Source organism: Tribolium madens, unplaced genomic scaffold (genome assembly GCF_015345945.1).
Source record: "Tribolium madens isolate multiple individuals breed KSU strain unplaced genomic scaffold, Tmad_KSU_1.1 Scaffold_71;HRSCAF=194;Tcas5.2_LG6, whole genome shotgun sequence".
Taxonomy (NCBI): Eukaryota; Metazoa; Arthropoda; class Insecta; order Coleoptera; family Tenebrionidae; genus Tribolium; species Tribolium madens.
In genome coordinates, this window is record NW_025401041.1 from 5,887,977 (window position 1) to 5,906,919 (window position 18,943).

Consider the following 18,943-nt stretch of genomic DNA (forward strand, 5'->3'; position numbering starts at 1 on the left):
TTTTTTACTTTTTGTCCCGCTTTTCTTCCACGTTTCTTTTTTCTTTTATATTTTTTTTTCTCTTATTTAACTCGTTCAATCAATTAATCTCTTGTTCATTTTTCTTCCATTTTTCCCTATTTTTTGTTTTTCATTTTTCATGTCCCTTTTCTTCTATCTTTCCTTCTTTGCCAGAAAATATTCACTTTTCTTTGTACGACTCCGAATTTTTTTGACTTTAGAATAGTTCCTCCTTTATTCTCCTTTTTGTCAACATTYTTCTTCCTCTTCTATAACTGGTCCAATCAGTTAATCTCCTTTTCACTTTCATTCCATCCTTTCCTATTTTTCTTTTTCCATTTTCATTTTCTTCTCTCTCTTTCTCTTTCCTTCTTAGAGATATTTTTATACCCTTTTCTTTTTTTCATCTCTGATTTAGAATTTAGAATTCTCCCTTCGTTATTCTTTTCATCTTTCCTTTTTCACTCTTTGACGCATTTTGCTTGCTTTTTCTAATATTATCCGTTTTCTTATAAAACCTTGTTTTTTATCCTTTTTTTCCCTCTTCTTCACTAGAACATCTTCTCTGTGCTTTCTTTTCATGTCAATTTTGATCCGTCTCTTTGCTGTTTTTCTCTCTTTTTTATTTTTTTTTGATCGCAGACGAATGCGGCGTTTGCGGCGGCGACAACAGCAAATGCGAGGAGATCACCGGCAACTACAACGTCTCCATGACCGGCTATAACATCGTTCTACGTCTCCCAAAGGGCAGTTCTAACATTGATATTCGTCAAAATGCAAACAACGATACTAATTATCTAGGTATTTGATCAATGAAAAATTTATTTCTTTGATTTCATAGCCCTTGTAGTCCTAGTAGATGGCGAAACAGGGGAGTACGTCCTCAATAGCAAAACCATGATCGCCCCGCAACAGAAAGACGTGATTTTTGCCGGCATCATCATCAGCTATAGTGGCTCTTCAGCGGCCATTGAACGAATAACAACACCCAAAAACCACAAGCTCACCAAAGATTTAGTACTTGGAGTACTTTCAGTCGGTCACGCTCTAGCACCTGATATCACCTATAGATATATCATAGATCGTGAAAGTGCCCCAAAGTAAGTAGAAAAAAATCATGTATGAAACTTTTTTTGAAAATCACATTTGTGTAGGTTGAATTATATTCAAAATTTCTACCGGCAAATTATCCCAAGGTAACTTAATTGGCTCAATGTTGTCTCTAATAAACCCTTTGTGTCGTATCACTAATTAACCCGATCAAAGTCGGTTTAGTGTCTCATTTTTTCAATTTCTTAGATATGGTTGGAGACTCTATCGCAACAAATGGTCCAAATGCAACTCCATATGTAGCGGGACTCAATACATGTCCCCGATTTGTGTCGAATTAGCCACAAACACGGAACAACCAGATTCCTTCTGTCCCCAACATGAAAAACAACACCACATGCAAAAACAAGACTGTAATGTACACTGCCAATTGCAATGGAGTGATGTATCACGTGGGCCATGCTCGGTTAATTGTGGACAAGGGTACTATCACAAGTCCCTTTTTTGCTCAAGTTCTAAAAAAAATTTCCTAGGGTCCGAAGTGTTTACCATCAATGTGTCACAATCGACATGACCAAAGAAAACTACGATAGATACCATGAAGTTGTAGACCATAAACATTGCAATATTTTGGGTAAACCGCCCAGTATGGAGGTGTGCCAAGGGAGGTGCGAATCAACCCGATGGGAGTACACCAGTTGGTCCGAGGTACTCCTTATTTTGAATTTTCTGTTTTTTTATTTTTATTATTTAGTGTTCCTCTTCGTGTGGTGGTGGTACCCAACGCCGCAGTGCCAAATGCGTGGACAACAACAGCCGTACCATTGACGACTCCTATTGCACCAGTGAGAAAATCACCGACCAACATTGCAACACCCAGAAATGTCCCATCTGGGAGTCGCGCGAATGGACCCCTTGTTCTGTCACTTGCGGTCGCGGCTTCCGTACCAAACCGTATTTCTGCCACGTCGATGGTAAAATCCTCGACCCATCGGCTTGCGACTCACGTCAAAAACACATCGAGAAGGAACCATGTTACGAACGACCGTGCGCTGGATGGTCCATAGGCCCATGGGGCGAATGTTCGACCACTTGTGGTGATGGTACCAGCACTAGACAAGTCATTTGCCAGAATTTGGAGGATAATCAACCCATTCAAGACTCCTTCTGTTCGGGAATCCTCAAACCAAATGAAACAAAATTTTGCAAGATGGCCGATTGTGTTCAGTCGTTGCCGTACCAGAGACGGTACGATTACGGTAACGATATTTTGGCCAATACGATTGTGAGTTATGAAAGGGGGTTCAAGTGGGTGACGGGGGCGTGGAGTCAGTGCTCGAAAAGTTGTGGAACGGGGGTTAGTTCGCGGATGGTGGTTTGTAGAAATGAGTTGGGGGAGGAGGATGAGAGGTATTGTGCCAAAACTGTGATCCCGGTTAACACCATCGAATGCAATACGGCCAAATGTCCTTATTGGGAGTTTGGAGGGTGGAGTGGATGTGACTTTAATTGCGAAAAACGTAGACAAGTAAGTAACAAATCTTGCTTTCTTTAAATTCTTACAACTTTCTTCAACCTCCTTAAATTCTTGCTTCTACCAAATGAAGTAGAAGTTTACTGCCTTTAGGGGTCTTCCCTTTTCGTTCTAAATATCCAACTGCCTTTCCTCATTATGAAGTAGAAGTTAGCTGTTTTTAGAGGTATTTCTTCCCTTTTCTTTCTAAATGCCCAATCTTATGTCTTTTCTAGTCTTCTCCCTTCTACCAAGTGAATTAGAGGTTTTTTTTAAAGGTTTTTCTGTTTTTGTCTTTCCTTTTTCTTTCTTAATGTACAAGTGAGTTTTCTTATTATAGATTATTTCTTTTCTAGTCTTCTCCTTTCTACCAAATGAAGTAGAAGTTTGATGTTTTTATAGGTCCTTCTATTTCTGTCTTTCCTTTTCTTTTTAAATGCCCAATTGTGTTTTTTAATTATGTCTTTTCTAATCTTCTCATTTTTAACAAATGAAATAGAAGATTGCTGTTTTTAGAGGTTTTTTTGTTTTAATCTTCCCTGTTTTTTTTTCTGATTATGTTTTGTTTAATCTTCTGTCTTCCACCAAATGTTTTTAGAGGTCTTTCTGTTTCTGTCTTTTCCTTCTTTCTAAACACCCAATTGTGTTTTTTGATTATAGAATATGTTTTTTTCTAGTTCTCTTCTATCAAATGAAGTAGAAGTTTGCTGTTTTTAGAAATCCTTCTGTTTCTATCTTTCTTTTTCTTTAGTGATTATCTCTTTTCTAATCTTTTCCGTTCCACCAAATAAAGTGAAAGTTGTTTTTAGAGGTCTTTCTGTTTACCTTCCCTTTTTTTTTTCTAAATACCCAATTGTGTTTTCTGATTATAACGTCTCTAGTCTTCTCCCTTCCACCAGATGAAGATGAAGTTTGCTCTTTTGCTGTGTTTAGAGGTCTTCTCTTTTCTTTTCTTATTATGTCTTTTCTAGTCTTCTGCTTTCCACCAAATGAAGTGGAAGTTTGTAGTTTTTAGAGGTCTTTCTTTTTTCTGTCTTTTCTTTTCTTCCTAAATACCCAATTGTGTTTTTTTTTTATTATAGAATATGTTTTTCCAGTCTTTTCTCTTCTAGCAAATAAAGAAGAAGTTTGCTGTTTTGCTGTTTTTAGAGATCTTTATGTTTGCCTTCCCTGTTTTGTTCTAAATACCCAATTGTGTTTTCTGATTATAACATTTCTAGTCTTCTCTCTACTCTTCTACCAGGTGAAGAAGAATTTTGCTGTTTTTAGAAGTCTTCCCTTTTCTTTTCTGATTATGTCTTTTCTAGTCTTTTGCCTTCCACTAAATGGAGTAGAAGTTTGCTGTTTTTAGCGGTATTTTTGTTTTTAGAAGTTTCTATTTTCTCTTTTCTGATTATATCTTTTCTTAATCTTCTGCCTACCACCAAATGAAGTAGAAGTTTGCTGTTTTTAGAGGTCTTTATGTTTCTGTCTTCCCTTTACTTTCCAAATACCCAATTGTGTTTTCTGATTATGCCTTTTCTGATCTTCTCCTTCCCACCAAATGATGAAATTTGCTGTTTTTAGTCTTTCTGTTTTTATCTTCTCTTTTCTGATTTTTTTAGTCTTCTGCCTTCTCCCAAATGAAGTAGAAATTTGCTCTTAGAAGTCTTTCTGTTTCTGTCATCCCTTTTCTTTCTAGATATCCAAATGTGTTTTCTGTCTTTTATAGTCCTCTCCTTTTTACGAGATGAACAAGTTTGATGTTTTGCTATTTTTAGAGGTCGTTCTGTTTCTATCTTCCCTTTTCTGATTATGTCTTTTCTGGTCTTCTGCTTGCCACCATATGAAGTAGAATTTTTCTGGCTTTAGAGATCTTGCTGTTTCTGTCTTCCATTTTCTTTCTAAATACTCAATTGTGATTTCTGATTATGACTTTCTAGTCTCCTCTCTTCTACCAGATAAATAAGAGGTTTTTTCTTTTGCTGTTTTTAGAGGTCTTTCTGTTTCTGTCTTCATTTTTCTTTTTTGGTTATGTCTTTTCTAGTCATCTGCATTCCACCACATGAAGTAGAAGTTTGCTGTTCTTAGAAGTCTACTACTATTTCTGTCTCCCCTTTTCTTTCTAAATACCTAATTGTGTTTTATGATTATGTATTTTTTAATCTTCTCCCTTCTGGCTGATAAAGAAGTTTGCTATTTTGCTGTTTTTAGAGGTCTTCCTGTTTCTGTTTTCCTCTTTCTTTCTAATTTTCTAGTCTTCTCCTTTCTACCAAATAAAAAAGTTTGCTGTTTTACTATTTTTAGAAGACTTACTGTTTTTATTTTCACTTTTCTTTTCTGATTATGTCTTTTCTCGTCTTCTCTCTTCCACCAAATGAAGTATAAGTTTGTTGTTCTTAGAGGTATTTTTGTTTTTGTCTTTCCTTTTCATCTTCATACAGTTTCACTGTTTTCTTTTAAGTTTGTTTAATCTTTTATTTTCATAGATAGTTACAAAACATTGAATGGTAAATCTTCTTTGTCCTCCAGGTTACTTGCCGCGCCTCCACCGGGAGCTTCGTCGAAGACACCCAATGCGACAAGCGCACCAAACCATCCCCCACCGCCAAATGCAAGCTCTCCCAATGCCCCCACCTCGTCCCCAACCACCGTAGTTACCGCTGGTCTGTCGGTAAATGGAGACGTTGCTCCACGACATGTGGCGAAGGCCAAAAACACCGCACCGTCGAATGCAAAGACACCAAAACACAAACCACTCTCGTCGACCAATTCTGCGACAACCAACCCAAACCGAAAACCACCACCAAATGCGAGAAATACATGTGCGACTATGCGTGGATCACCACTCCATGGACCCAATGTTCGGCCTTCTGTGGACATGGGGTGCAGAGGAGAAACGTCAGTTGTCATAGAGTCTACGGCAGGGGGGCTGTCGACCCCAAACCTCTGATCTTCAACAAAGCGAAACCGAACGATTTTTGCAACTTGTATGAGAAGCCGTTGGAGGAGATGAGCTGCAACGGGGGGCACTGCAAGGAGGTCTACGTGTGGAGGAGCGATCCATGGAAAGAGGTAACTTCCCTCATACTATTTTCTGTTATTTATTCGTTTTTTCTCGCAGTGTTCGTATTCCTGTGGTAAAAAGGGCCGCCGTATCCGCCAGATCTACTGCATGAATGTCAAAACGGGTCAAAAGGTTGAGAAACGTCACTGCCCCCGAAACTCCAGACCCAAACGTCGTCTCAAATGCAACCAATGGAGATGTAGGTTATATTAACCGAACCTAATCGATTTTTAACCGGTTTTTTCCAGGTTTATTCAAGAGTTGTAAAGAGATTCAAACCCATACCAAAACAAGAGAAAACAAAGACTACTTGATTACTATTCGAAATCGCCCAGCTTGGGTCTACTGCTACAAAATGGACACGAATCAACCTGAGGAGTATATAACCTTGCACGGTGATAGTCTCAATTACGCCGAGAATTACGATAAACGGTAATTAAGAATTTTTACAATCATTGTTTTACAAAAAAAATAATTTAGATTAAAAAATCCGCATTCGTGCCCTTACGAGGGGCGACGTTTCGACCTTTGTGACTGCTTGCCGATCGAGTCCGACCGTTCCGGTTTCACGACGTTCTGGAAAGTGCGTCTCAACATCACGTCTCTGCGAATTATCGGTAATTGCGTGGAATTTTGGGTAATTCTATGGAATTATGTGGAATTTTAGGTGACGATTTTACGTTTTCGCGACAAACAAAGGGTATGAAAGTGGCTTATGGTACGGCTGGGGATTGTTACAGTGCCACTGAGGGGTGTGCCCAAGCCCGATTTTCGATCGATTTGAAGGGGACCTCGTTTCAGCTTTCGGAAAACGTGAGGTGGCACAGCATTGGGAAATATGCCACGGCGAGGATTGACACTTATGTAACTTTTCACCAAAAAAAATTCGTTAATTTTCGTTAATTTTTTTTTTTTAGGGGAAAAGTGTCGTGGGTCTGTGTGGGGGCTATTGCGGGAATTGCGTCCCAGAGCCCAGTGTGGGTCTCCAAGTCGAGATCACATAGTCCGGTATTACAAAACTAATCAGTATTTTAGCCTTATGTACTGCCATATTATCATGGAAACTGCCAAATACTGCCAGTTTTTTTACCTCATATTGAGGGAGTTTTTTTGTATTATAGCTATGCTGCCATTCGTACTTTTTTATACACTTATAATCCTAGTGACGTGCCTTTTTGTATATATTTTAACTAATTTATTGTTAAGTGCTCGTGTTGTAAATTGTATTTATTGTTAATGTTTTTAGAGAAATAACACATATTGACAAATTTATTAGAGTTTTATTGTCGAACGCATGATTTATTTCGTCGCGCCCCAATTATATTCGATTATCGATTTGATGGCAAAAAACGAAATGTTTACGTATTTTCACAAAATAAACCGTGAACTAGTTGATGTATTTATCGATTGTTTTGGCTATTAAAATAATGGGAGTCACTTATCTTGCATTAAAAATAATCGTTTAGTTGACACACACGCACAATTACAATAAAACACACATCATTTTCATGTTTTCTTAACCCACCAATCACACACCGCTTTTTAGCCACGTGATACAAACAACCAATCAAATTCAAATTATGACGCACTTGCGCAATTTGAACGACAATGCGCCCACCTTTTTTAACTCGCACCTTGTTAAATTGTGTTTTTTCAAACAAAATGTGATTAAAACTTACTTTGTACTTTTGAAATGCTGCATTTTTGGTCTGCTTCAAAAAAATTAAGGCTTTTTTAGTCGTTTTTTGATAAAATGGAAAAAAGGTGAGATCAAGCTCCGCTTGAGCAAAGTAAATCTCAGCTCACATTTTTTGCCAAAAAATGTTACGGAAACGTAAAATATCAATTACTTAATTAGTTTCGGGGTTTTTTCATGTTTTTCAATAAATTTAATCAAGTTTTAAAACTTGAGGGGAAAAAATTGAATTCCAAAAAATAAACACTAATAAAATATTTTTTATTAAGGATAAAATAAATAAAATATATACATAGTAAAAAAAATATAAATTTATTTTGTTGAAACTTTCAATATTTTAATTTATAATTTTTTTCATATTTTTTTTTTTTGATTTTATCAGAAATTTTCTCGATAACTATTTACCGTAGAACATTGATTTTCTTTGTTGATCATAGAAAATTAAATTTTCTTTCCAACGGTCCCAAATATAGGAAATTATCACCAATAAGTTCGGAGTTATTGGTAATAGACCACTCCGGGTGCCAAAAATCGACCAAAATCTCGACAAAAATCAAAAAAAATTTCGACATTAAGATTCATATAACGTTTTTAAATTTCTAGAGGTCTTAGAGACTCAAAAAAGTGCATAAAACGTTATTGGGTCAAGTTAAAAAAAACGAATTTCGAATACAATTTCCAATTGTATAAAACCACAAAATTTAGTCATCGAAACCAACCAAAGTTTCCCTTTTACTCCTTTTTTTTAACTATATTTTGCTTAATTATTGTCACTAACGTCAAGGCCGCCAAATTTGAATTTATCAATATTCTAATCTGATTCAAATATGAATAGAAAAATCAATTTTCTTAAATATTGTATACTGCGAATGCATAAATTAAGTCCAGTATTGTATTTGTTCAGTTCTCCAGTCACAAAATGGGGTTGAAATACCGTCATGTGTTAAATTTAAACCTGATTCACACTCTTTCTGCGAAGTAACATTATTAGAAACGTTCAAAGGGACTAAAATCAATTTCAATCGAATGAAAATTCATGTAACGAGGAAATTCAATAGATTAGAGACCCCATTGTTGGGTTTATGTGTGTTATTAAGTCCCACATGCAGGAAAGTGGGTCATAACAACACTACAAACACTTTTAAAACGCCCCAGACAAAAATTTGAAATGCAAACAACCCCACAATAAAAAAAACATGACGTGATTAGCAAAATTCCGAAGAAAACTCCGTGTCGAATCAATTTTCACCCTTTTTTCTGGAATTCGATCCGAATTCCGGAGCGCAGGTCGCCGCTTTTGCATGTCCGATGGTCAGTTCGGTCGCTACCATCGACCATGATGGGTGTTCTAAAGCTTTCGCACATTTTCCTACCATCATTCTTTTTGTAAACAACTAAGAGTAAGTCTCCCAGAAAATACCCTTCACGTCTTGCTTCTATTTAATGATTGTGTTATCACTTTTTCATTATTTTTTCACGAGAATTAATGTGTTGTGATAGTCTAGTAACCCGTAGTGACCACTCATTTCAAGTTCAAGTCATTTAATAACAATCGATTATTCACAAGGGGGGCATTTTATCAGAGGGCGGTTGTAACCTTGCCCTATTTAACGGACCCGTGCACTCAATTAACACTAATTCCACCCCGTAGCAAGAAAATATTTACATAAATGTCACGTCGCGTGAGGGTAAACAGAGAAAAAACTTCGATTTTTGAAAATTTTATGAGTTTTTTTTTTGAAATGCTAATTGTCGGCTCGTTTCAGGCAATTTTCGGTCTTTCAGTTTCGATATTTGTAATTGTTGCTTTTTTTCTTTCGTTTTGTTTTTCTTTTCTTTTTTGTTTCACTTCTTCCTGGTTCATAATCTATCTGTTTCGCTTGCTAAATTTTTTCATTTTTTTGCTGATTCATTTTTGTTTATATCTTCGATTTTATTATGATTTTTTTCTTAATTCGTCTTTTGATTTTTTCGAAATACATTTTTCTGTTCTTTCAGTCGATCCAGAAACTTTTTCTTTCTTGATTTCTTCAAAACTTGCTTCTCTTTTTCTCTTACAAATTTATCTCACATTTTTTCACTGAAATTTCTTGTTTTTTAAAATTTTTCAAAATATTTTTTGTTTTCTGTTTTTATTTAAGTAGATGTTTTCCAAATCGATATGGTTTCTTTAATTTCTGTCTAAATTTTGTCTTTTTTTGTTTTTTTTTTCTGTTTTTATAAATCTTTCCCTTTTGTTTTTTTAATTTCTTTATTAACTGCTAATTTAGCTATTTTGTAAAGTCTTCAATTTTTTATGATTTTTTCTTTAACTCTTCTTCCCATTCTTTGAAAACTTTTTATTTTCTTTCTTTTTATTTAGAAATTTGGTTTGATTTCTTCTCTATTTGTCCCAGTTGCAGTTTTAATAGTTTTCTTCAATTCTAGTTTTATTTTTTTAATTTCTAGTTTAATTTCTTCAAAAAAATTTTTTTAAGTCCTTTCCTTCATTTAAAGTTATTTCTACACTTACTAATTTTTATTTCTTTTTCTATACTTTGAGTTAATTATTTCTTAAAAAAATATTTTTCCCTTCTCTTTTTTTATCCGGATCCAAATGATTTCTACATTTCCTGTGTAAATTTTGTCATTTTATTTCCTGATTTCGTAAAAAAATTGTGTTTTTTGTTTTTTTAACCTTTCCCTTTTGATTTTTTTAAATTTTTATTTACTGCTAATTTAGCTATTTTGTAAAGTCTTCAGATTTTTTTCTTTAACTCTTCTCAATCTTTGAAAACTTTGCATTTTCTTTCTTTTTACTTAGATATTTGTTTTGATTTCTTCTCTATTTGCTCCAGTTGCCGTTTTAATAATTTTTTTCAATTCTAGTTTTATTTTTTTTAATTCCTAGTTCTTCTTTTTTTAAGTTCTTTCTTTCATTTAAAGTTTCTACACTTACTTTGATTTTTCTTACTAATTTTTATTTCCTTTTCTTTACTTTGAGTTAATTATTTCATAAAAATTTATTTGTCCCTTCTCTTTTCCAATGACTGCTTTATTTCCTGTGTAAATTTTGTCATTTTCTTTCCTGATTTCGTCAAAAATTTCTTTCTTGTTTTTACTCTTTTCGTTTAGATATTTGTGTTTTTTGCTTTTATCTTTGTTTTTATATTTCTTCTCTTTTTTGTTTTTGTTGTTTCAATTCTTCCAGTTTCAGAATCTGTCTGTTTGGCTTGTTAAATAAATTTTAATATTTTTCCATTTTTTTGCTGATTTATTTTGTTATATTTTCGATTCTATTTTGATTGTTTCTTGTTTCTTCTTTTGCTTTTTTCAAAATATATTTTTGTGGTCTTTCTTTTAATCCATATGTTGCCAATCTAATCTTCTGTTTTTCTCTTTTTCTTTTTTGATTTCTTCAAACCTTTTTTTTTAGATTCTCTCTTTCCCTTACAAATTCATCTCATACTCCTATCTTAGTTTTTCCTTTACCTACATTTTTTCGCTGATATTGAAACATTTTTGTTTTTTTTATGGACTTTTTTCAAAATATTTTTTGTTCTCTCTTTTTATTCAGATGTTTTACAAATCCATGTGATCCATTTGTGCTTACCTAAACTTTGTCTTTCTCTTTCCCGATTTCTTCAAAAACTTCTTCTTTGGATTTTAGTTTGTAATATCTTTACCTCTATTTTGAATTATTAAATTTCTAGAAATCCATTCCTTTATTTTTTCATTTTATCCAGATTCAAATGATTGCTTTATTTCTTGTCTAAACTTTGTCATTTTCTTTCCTAATTTTTTCAAAAATTTGTTCTTTGTTTTCTGTTTTCGTGTATTTTTTCTCTCTTTTTAGTTTTGTTTCTTCTTGTTTTTGTTTCACTTCTTCCTGTTTTATATTCTGTCTGTTTCACTTGCTAAATTAATTTTTTGTTTTTACACCTATTTTTAATCTGATTTTTTCTATTTCAGTCTTTCTTTTTTATTTAATTTTTGCTTTCTTCGGTGCTTTCTCTTTCTATATTTGAGTTTGTTGCTTTCTTTTTTTCTCTTTTAATTTTTGTTTTTCTTTTTGTTTTTTTCATTCCTTTCTTTGTTTCATAGTATGTCTGTTTCGCTTGTTTAGTCTTTCTTTTTTACTAGATTTTTATTTTTTTGTGCTTTTTCCTTGACTTAATTTTTCTTTTAGATTTTACACCACCCCTTTTTAGCATGACCTGAGTCCAAGATGGCCGAAAACGTAAAAGTGATCGTGCGATGTCGCCCCATGAACAAGAAAGAACAAGACCTGAACTGCGACTGTGTCGTGAAGATGAAAAACTGCATGGTCGAAACATGGGACCCCTCGGAAGGTCCCTCACTCCCCAAACAATTTACATTCGACTCAACCTACGACCAAGACTCCACCACCGAAATGATCTACAACGACATTTGCTACCCCCTTGTCGAGGTAACCCCCATACTCCTCCCCCCTTTTCTCCAACCCTCTTTTCCAGAGCGTCCTCGAAGGCTACAACGCCACCATCTTCGTCTACGGCCAAACCGGCTGCGGGAAATCCCACACGATGGAGGGCGAAAAATCGGGCCCCGAAAAAGGGATCATCTCGCGGGCCTTCGAGCACATCTTCGAGGCCATTTCAGTCACCACTGGGGTCAAATATCTAGCCCTCATCAGCTACCTCGAGATTTACAACGAGCAAATCCGCGATTTGTTATTACCGAGTGACAAAATCGCGAATAATGCTCTTAATTTGAAGGAGAGCCCCACTGAGGGGGTCACTGTCCCGGGATTGACCTCACACCCTGTGCATAATGCCGCCGAATGTGAGCACTTTTTGAGTCTAGGGTCGAAAAATCGCATTATTGGGGCAACTCTCATGAATCAGAACAGTTCAAGGTCACATAGTATTTTCACTATAAGTATTGAACAAATCACCAATGTTAACAACAATGAGAGTTTCAAGAAGGGGAAGTTGAATTTGGTCGACTTGGCGGGGTCGGAAAGACAAGCCAAGACGGGGGCTACCGGAGACAGGTTAAAGGAAGCGACCAAAATAAATTTGTCCTTGAGTGCCTTAGGTAACGTGATTTCGGCTCTAGTGGACGGCAAGGCCAAACATATACCCTACAGGGATTCAAAATTGACGAGATTGCTACAGGTCGTAGAGCATTTTAACCGTTTTTTACCCCCAAAGCTAATTAATTTTTTTAGGACTCCTTGGGGGGAAACACCCGAACACTGATGATCGCCTGCATCAGCCCCTCCAGTCGCGACTACGTCGAAACTTTATCAACCCTCAGGTATGCCAACAGAGCGAAAAACATTCACAACAAACCCCGAGTTAACGAAGACCCCAAAGACACGATGTTGAGACAATATCAGGAAGAAATCGAAAGATTAAAGAGTCTGTTGGGCCAACAAGTGAAGATTGAAGAAGTGAAGGAGATTGAAATTTCTTCGAACTCCGATTTGGACGCGAAACGCGATCGTCTGATCCAGGAGTACCAACAAGAAATGGAAAAATTGAAAAACCTCCACGAAAACGAGAAAAACGAAAAAGAAAACGTCCTGAAACAAATCGAGTCAATTAAGGAAGAATACGAGAAAAACATCGAAAAACTCAACAGTGAGATTCAGGAAAAGAAGAAGAAAGAGTTGTGTTCGAAGGAAGAAATCTTGAGTCGGATTGAAGCGATGAAGAATGCGATGATTGGCGGAGAAAAGGCCAATGATAAAGAGTTGTCGGAAAGAAGAAAGAGGAAGAAATTGGCGGCGGAGAAACGGGCAAGTGTCATTGCGCATCTTCTCGCAAAGATTGATATGAATGAAGATAGAGAGATTCTTCACAATCAGTATAAAGATATCAGTCAAGAGCTTAATCTTAAAACTGAAGCTTTGAGAAGATATAGGCACAAAGTTAAAGCACTTGAGAAGGAAATTTCCGACATTCAGAGCGAGTTTGAGGCAGAAAGGCAAGATTATCTTGAAACGATAAGAAAGCAAGATCAACATATCAAGCTTTTGGCGCAGATTAGCGACAAAATTGCCGCTACTTTGAAGAAAGAGTGCAACTACAGGTAACGTGTTCTTGTCCCTTTCTTCTTTGAGTCTTTGAAATATTTTTTCATCTCCTTGCTGACTGATTTTGTTATATCTTCGATTCTATTTTGATCTTTTTAAATTATTCTTTTGATTTCTTTAAATTTTTCTGTTTTATTTTCTGATCCAGATGTTACCGACATCCAAATGATTTTTCTGTTTCTTATACAAACTTTGTCCTTTTATTCTTTAAAAATTTCTTTTTGAGATTCTTTCTTTCTCTTACAAATTCAAAATATTCTTCTAGCCTGACTATTACCTTAATTTTTTTTTCATTTTTGGACTGATTTATTTCTATTTCTATATTTTTCATTTTATTACGTTTGTATCTTCAATTTTATTTTGATCTTTTCTTTGTTTTTTTTTTTTGGACACTTTCGAAATATCTTCTTTTGTTCTCTCTTTTTAATTAGATGTTTCCCAAATCGATATGATTCCTCTTTAATTTCTATCTAAATTTTGTCATTTTCTTTCTCAATTTCTTCAAAAATTCTTCCTTTCTCTTATAAATCTTTCCTATACTTCTATTCTATTTTTTTTAATTTTTTTAAAAAGTTTTCTTTATTCTACTTCCATTTTTTTTAATTTCTCTCATAATTTCTTTAAAATTATTTTGTTCTGTTTTCTCTCTTTCTTTTCTCATTTTTGTCTAAATTCTGACGTATTCTTTTCCAATTTCTTCAAAAATTTCTTCTTTAGATTCTTTTTTCCTCTTACAAATATATCTGGTGTTCCTAACCTGATTTTTTCCGTCTTTTTTTTCTTTTTTTCGCTAATTTATTTTATTGTATTTTTAATCCTATTGTAATTTTTTCTTTTATGGATTTCTTTGAAATATCTTCTTGAGTCCTCTCTTTTTCTCAATTTCTTCAAAAATTTCTTCTTTGGATTTTTTTTTCTTCTGATAATTAATAAGTTCTATAAAAAAAATAGAAAATAATAAATCCTTCCAATACTTCTATTCTGATTTTTTTCATTTCTCAGTTCTTTGATGATTTATTTTTTAATATCTTTAATTCTACTATGATTTTTGTCCTCAACTTTTCTTCTTATTTTTTCAAAATTGTTTCTTCTGTTCTCTCTTTTATCTAGATGTTTGCTTGCCTTGATTTATTTTCAATTTTTTTTCAATTTCCAGTTTAGTGATTTTTTTTACTTTCATTTTTTTTTAATTCCTCTTCCTCAATATTTTTTCTTCTGTTCTCTTTTTTTATCCAAAAGGTTTCAAATGATTCTTCTATTTTTTGTCTAAATTCTGACCCGTATTTTTTTCGATTTCTTCAAAACTTTTTTCTTTAAATTTTCTTTTTCTCTCACAAATTTTTACTAAACTTAATTTTTTCTCAATAATTTTTTATTTTCTTAGAAATTCTTGCCTCATTTCTCTCTTTTTATCCGGAAACTTTGCCTTTTTCTTACTTTATTTTTCAAAAATTTTATTTTTGGATCCTCTCTTTTCTTGTAATTTTTTTCTATATTTCTTATTCTGGTTTTTCTTTTATTTTCTTGCTGCTTCATTTTTCTTTAACTTTTCTTCAAAATTTCTTCTTTCATTCTTTTCAATCTATTTATTTTTTCCCCAATTTCTCCTTCTTTTGTCAATTCCTTGGTTTCTTCTTGACTTTCTTCATTTTTGCAGCAATTTGGAGAGCATCAAAGAGCAAGCGGTATGGTTGGAGGACGTCCAGAAGTACAAACTCCCCGACTTGATAACCCCCCGAACCAAACTTCCCCCACCCGGTAAGTCACCCTTAGTCACGTGACGCGTCCTAACGGCTGTGTTTAGGTCGCTTACACGATATACAAACAGCTCCAGCCCGATTACAAGAATCTCTCGACGACGATTCGTTCGATAACGATTTTTTGGAAAAGGTGATCAAAATTCTTAGTTTCTTTTTATTGGCTTCTTTTCGTTGAGTGGGCGGGGCTTGCGTCAATCAACCAATCGCGTTTTAGTTTATTAATGCACAGCCATTTTTTATGCATGCCGCACCAGGAGTCGACCATTTCCGGCCGGTTATAACCGAGGTAAGATTATCGGTTTAAATGGGGGAAAAACCGAAGTTGCGTGTGGGTAATTGATGGATTTGTCTCCAGAAATTGGAAAAGTCGGAGAAAGAGGATATAATCGGAAGTTATTTCGCTCCAACGACGAAACGAGCAGCGGAATTGTTAAGTCAATCGTCACGGATCGATGCCAATCGGGTTATCAGCACGTGGAGGGGTAAGTCGGCGGCGGGAAATTCAAAAATTTGCTAAACTAGACCAGGATCAATGACGTTTGCAGATTTTGCGCGACGGAACAAGCCGAAAGCGGCCGAAGAACACGACGGGGAGCGTCCCGGGAGACCCCCGAATTTGAATTCTAGCTTAAATAATTTATGGGTTAATGGTTTGTACCTCAACTGTCGGTTTTTTTCCTTAATTAATTAAAGGATATTTCAGAGGGGACTCCCCGAAAGCCTCTACGTCTGGAAGCATTGCCAAACATCGATAGACATCGTAGCAGAAACCAAAGACTTAACTCTTTAGATATTTTGTAGCGTAATGTAAATTATTTAGAGAAACTGTTGATTTTACACGAGTTTGAAGTTGTGATAAATATTGTACATTTTTAAAACAAATGACCAACCTGTGTGATACGTTCAAAATTTTGAAAATATTTTATTATGTATTTTTATGAAAATAAAATACATTGACAAGTTATTACTTTTTTTTATTAATTACTTAACACATAGACTTATAACTGAAAGTGCATCAAACTAAACTCGTTTTTTCACAATATTGCGCAATAATTATTATTATTAAAAGTTATCACTTTTTATTACTTTTAAGTCTGTTTTAACACATAAATTGCCAAGAAGGTAAACATTTACAAACTTTATTTTTCTATGCCAATTTTAGAAACAAATTCTGCGAAATTGAGACTGCGTATCACAAGCCGTATAAAATGGTGATAAGCTGGCGAATTTGTCAGTGCATAACCAGTTAACGAACGGTTTGTACTCTCATATAAAAAGTGTAAATAATAACAAATATACAGGGTGTTCCGTTTTTATTGTTACAAATTTAAACAGGTGATAGACTAGATAAAATGACAAAAGTTAGTACAGCTGATTACTTTTAAACACTTGAACGAATTTAAAGATCAGTTGTCGAAATTTTTAATCACGGGTGTCTTAAACAGTGAAACAAATTTAATTTTTATCTTCTTTAGGGTTTGTAAGACAAATTGTAAATTGATTTTACTCAACAACGGTAAGTTGTATCGAAAAAATGCAAGAGACCTTTTTTTGTGAATAACTAGGAATTTAGAATTTTCTGGCCGAAAGTGGCGAGAACCAATAGTCAAAATAGTTATGGTACTTTTACCCTAAACCCTCCCAGTTTAGGACATGTTGACATTTTACCTTTAAATTCCTTTAGGTGTATAAATATTATCAGTTGTACAAAATTTTGTAATTTTATCTACAATGGATGCTGAAATATTTGAAAAAATCTATTAAAAGATGTACCCCTTTCAGGGGATGTTGCTCCCTTATTTAATTTTTTTCGACACATGTTTAAATTTGTAACAATAAAAACGAAACAGCCTGGATTATGGTCCAAAAATTAATAAACATTATTACATACAGGGTGAATAAAGTATGGAACCAAGCAGTTTTATTTTTAATCATTTGCCCCCAGAAAATAATAATTAATATAAAGTAAAGTAATATAAAAAATGTGATCGTATTTTCAGAACGAAATTTTGTTTTATTTTTGAGTTATGCGATTTTTTTTGTCAAAATTGCAATTTATGTGAAAAAAATTTTCTGAAAAAATTAAATATAAAGCAGATAGCTGTAATCCTTAGAGTATAGCTTTTATGAGAAAAATGATTTTATAGTGGGTTGCCATTTAAAAAAATAATTTTTCTTGTAGAACTCAAAAACAAACGGAAATTTCGAAAAATTTTATTCTTGTTAAATCATCACATTTTTATAGTACTTTATCACTCATCAATTAGTTTTTTCAAAAAATAAATAGTTTAAGCAAAAAACGTTTGGTTCCATACTTTTTATTCACCTGGTATATTGAAACTAATTGAAGTGAATTCTCATTATTTTTATTCGTTCAAGTATTTACAGAAATTTGGTTCCGCGAATTAATTCATTATTTTACTTGGTACAGGAAGAAGGTGCTTCAAACAGCCACACCTGTGGTAATTTTTACCGATAAGATTTGTTTTAGTGATAAGATTGTTTTTTATTGTTGTTACTTGTTCACAATGGAATCGATTTTGTTATTTTTGGTCAAATTTTTAACACTTCTTTTCAGACGCACAAGCAAATTTATTTTTACATTCTTGTGATTTTAACAGAGAAACGGCAAAAAGTGTAATTGACTCATACTTTACGATTAGGACTTTGTGTCCTGAATTTTTTACAGGAAGAGATGTTTCGAAATCGCCTCTTAAGGAAAGTTTGGATGTTGCTTAATAACTTTCACGGTTACAATTATAGTTTTTGTAAAAATTGTTCGCAGACTTATCGCTTTCCTCCCTGAAAAAACACCTCAAGGAAAAAGAATTATTTTGGTAAAATTGTTGGACCCAAATCCAAATAATTTTGATTATGTTGCGATTTTAAAATATTTCGATATGGTTTGTTCTTTTTATATAAATAAGGTAAAACTGATTGAAGAGTATTTGGTTATTTTGGATTTGGATGGTTTAACCAAAAATCATTTAAACAAATTTGAGACTTCAGTTTTGAAAAAATTCTTGTGCTACGTGCAACAAGCCATCCCTCTTAAAGTAAAAGGGATACACTGTTTAAATAATAAGTCTTTGTGTGATGACATAATGGCCTTAATAAAACCATTTATAAGGACACAAATTGTGTCTAAGGTGAGAAAAGTATCGCATAATAATTTTTGGAAAAACTTTATTCACAATCACTATAGTACTATGCCGATTTCTAACCTTGTGGAGGTCGAGAAATATAGCATTACAGTGCTATTTTTATTGTATTAAACGAAATGTGATTGTAAATAAAATAGTATATAAACCTCGATGGGAATGTCATTATCTTTTGGGCTTTACATGTCATATTCTCCTACTCGATTGTAATATAGTATTTTTAGGTTCATGTTCAGAACGATGTACATGATTTATTAAAAAATGTACCAATGAAGTGTCTTCCTGTGGAATATGGGGGTACAGTAAAATGCAAAGTTTTACATGGTACGAATATTTTGTGTTTTTCTGTAATCATAAATAAATTCTAGAGAAAACCAAGAAGAAGTTGTCTGACAAGATTCCGTTTTTTAAAGAGGAAGAAAAACAAATAGTTAATGAGAATAAGAGAATTGGGCCACCTAAAGTAACAGAAGATGATTTTATTGATTTATTTTATTGTAATAAATGTATTTTGACAATAATAATTTTTTCATAGCCAATTGTGTAACAGTTTTTTTGGTACGTGGAACGAAACGTCAAAAAAGCGCCATCTTAGAGCAAATTTTTATATTTTACTTAATAACTCAATATTGCACAATTATTTTTTAGGGGATTTT

The 18,943-nt window shown here is 33.8% G+C and overlaps 3 protein-coding genes across 8 annotated transcripts in view; all 3 read left to right on the forward strand.

Annotated features, from left to right (window-relative positions):
• Positions 1 to 6,879, forward strand: part of LOC123009296 (A disintegrin and metalloproteinase with thrombospondin motifs 9) — a 41,188-nt gene extending 34,309 nt beyond the window's left edge. Inside the window, exons 12-23 of one of the 2 annotated variants that reach the window (XM_044405497.1) lie at positions 643 to 801; positions 851 to 1,100; positions 1,155 to 1,196; positions 1,300 to 1,533; positions 1,584 to 1,758; positions 1,805 to 2,578; positions 5,075 to 5,617; positions 5,667 to 5,808; positions 5,858 to 6,041; positions 6,090 to 6,226; positions 6,277 to 6,473; positions 6,527 to 6,879. In XM_044405497.1, coding sequence (XP_044261432.1) covers positions 643 to 801; positions 851 to 1,100; positions 1,155 to 1,196; positions 1,300 to 1,533; positions 1,584 to 1,758; positions 1,805 to 2,578; positions 5,075 to 5,617; positions 5,667 to 5,808; positions 5,858 to 6,041; positions 6,090 to 6,226; positions 6,277 to 6,473; positions 6,527 to 6,613 — 2,924 coding nt within the window. In that variant the 3' untranslated portion in view covers positions 6,614 to 6,879. The remainder of the gene's footprint in view (positions 1 to 642; positions 802 to 850; positions 1,101 to 1,154; positions 1,197 to 1,299; positions 1,534 to 1,583; positions 1,759 to 1,804; positions 2,579 to 5,074; positions 5,618 to 5,666; positions 5,809 to 5,857; positions 6,042 to 6,089; positions 6,227 to 6,276; positions 6,474 to 6,526) is intronic. The other variant, XM_044405498.1, reaches the window with a different exon arrangement.
• A 1,750-nt stretch (positions 6,880 to 8,629) lies between these two features.
• LOC123008593 (kinesin-like protein KIF17) lies at positions 8,630 to 16,088 on the forward strand. 5 transcript variants are annotated; one of them, XM_044404469.1, is made up of 9 exons: positions 8,630 to 8,705; positions 11,474 to 11,734; positions 11,781 to 12,443; positions 12,497 to 13,362; positions 15,024 to 15,124; positions 15,171 to 15,256; positions 15,482 to 15,608; positions 15,654 to 15,776; positions 15,830 to 16,088. In XM_044404469.1, exons 2-9 carry the CDS (start codon positions 11,513 to 11,515, stop codon positions 15,925 to 15,927), a joined length of 2,286 nt encoding a protein of 761 aa, XP_044260404.1. In that variant the 5' UTR covers positions 8,630 to 8,705; positions 11,474 to 11,512; the 3' UTR covers positions 15,928 to 16,088. The 5 variants fall into 5 exon arrangements, 4 of the variants coding, with proteins under 4 accessions (XP_044260404.1, XP_044260405.1, XP_044260406.1 ...); XM_044404470.1 differs by having other exon boundaries at positions 15,672 to 15,776; XM_044404471.1 differs by lacking the exon at positions 15,171 to 15,256 and having other exon boundaries at positions 15,830 to 15,948.
• Positions 16,089 to 17,376: 1,288 nt separating this feature from the next.
• Positions 17,377 to 18,822, forward strand: LOC123008829 (alpha-tocopherol transfer protein-like). Its single transcript, XM_044404849.1, has 3 exons — positions 17,377 to 18,275; positions 18,512 to 18,611; positions 18,656 to 18,822. Exons 1-3 carry the CDS (start codon positions 18,027 to 18,029, stop codon positions 18,820 to 18,822), a joined length of 516 nt encoding a protein of 171 aa, XP_044260784.1. The 5' UTR covers positions 17,377 to 18,026.
• Positions 18,823 to 18,943: the final 121 nt, after the last annotated feature.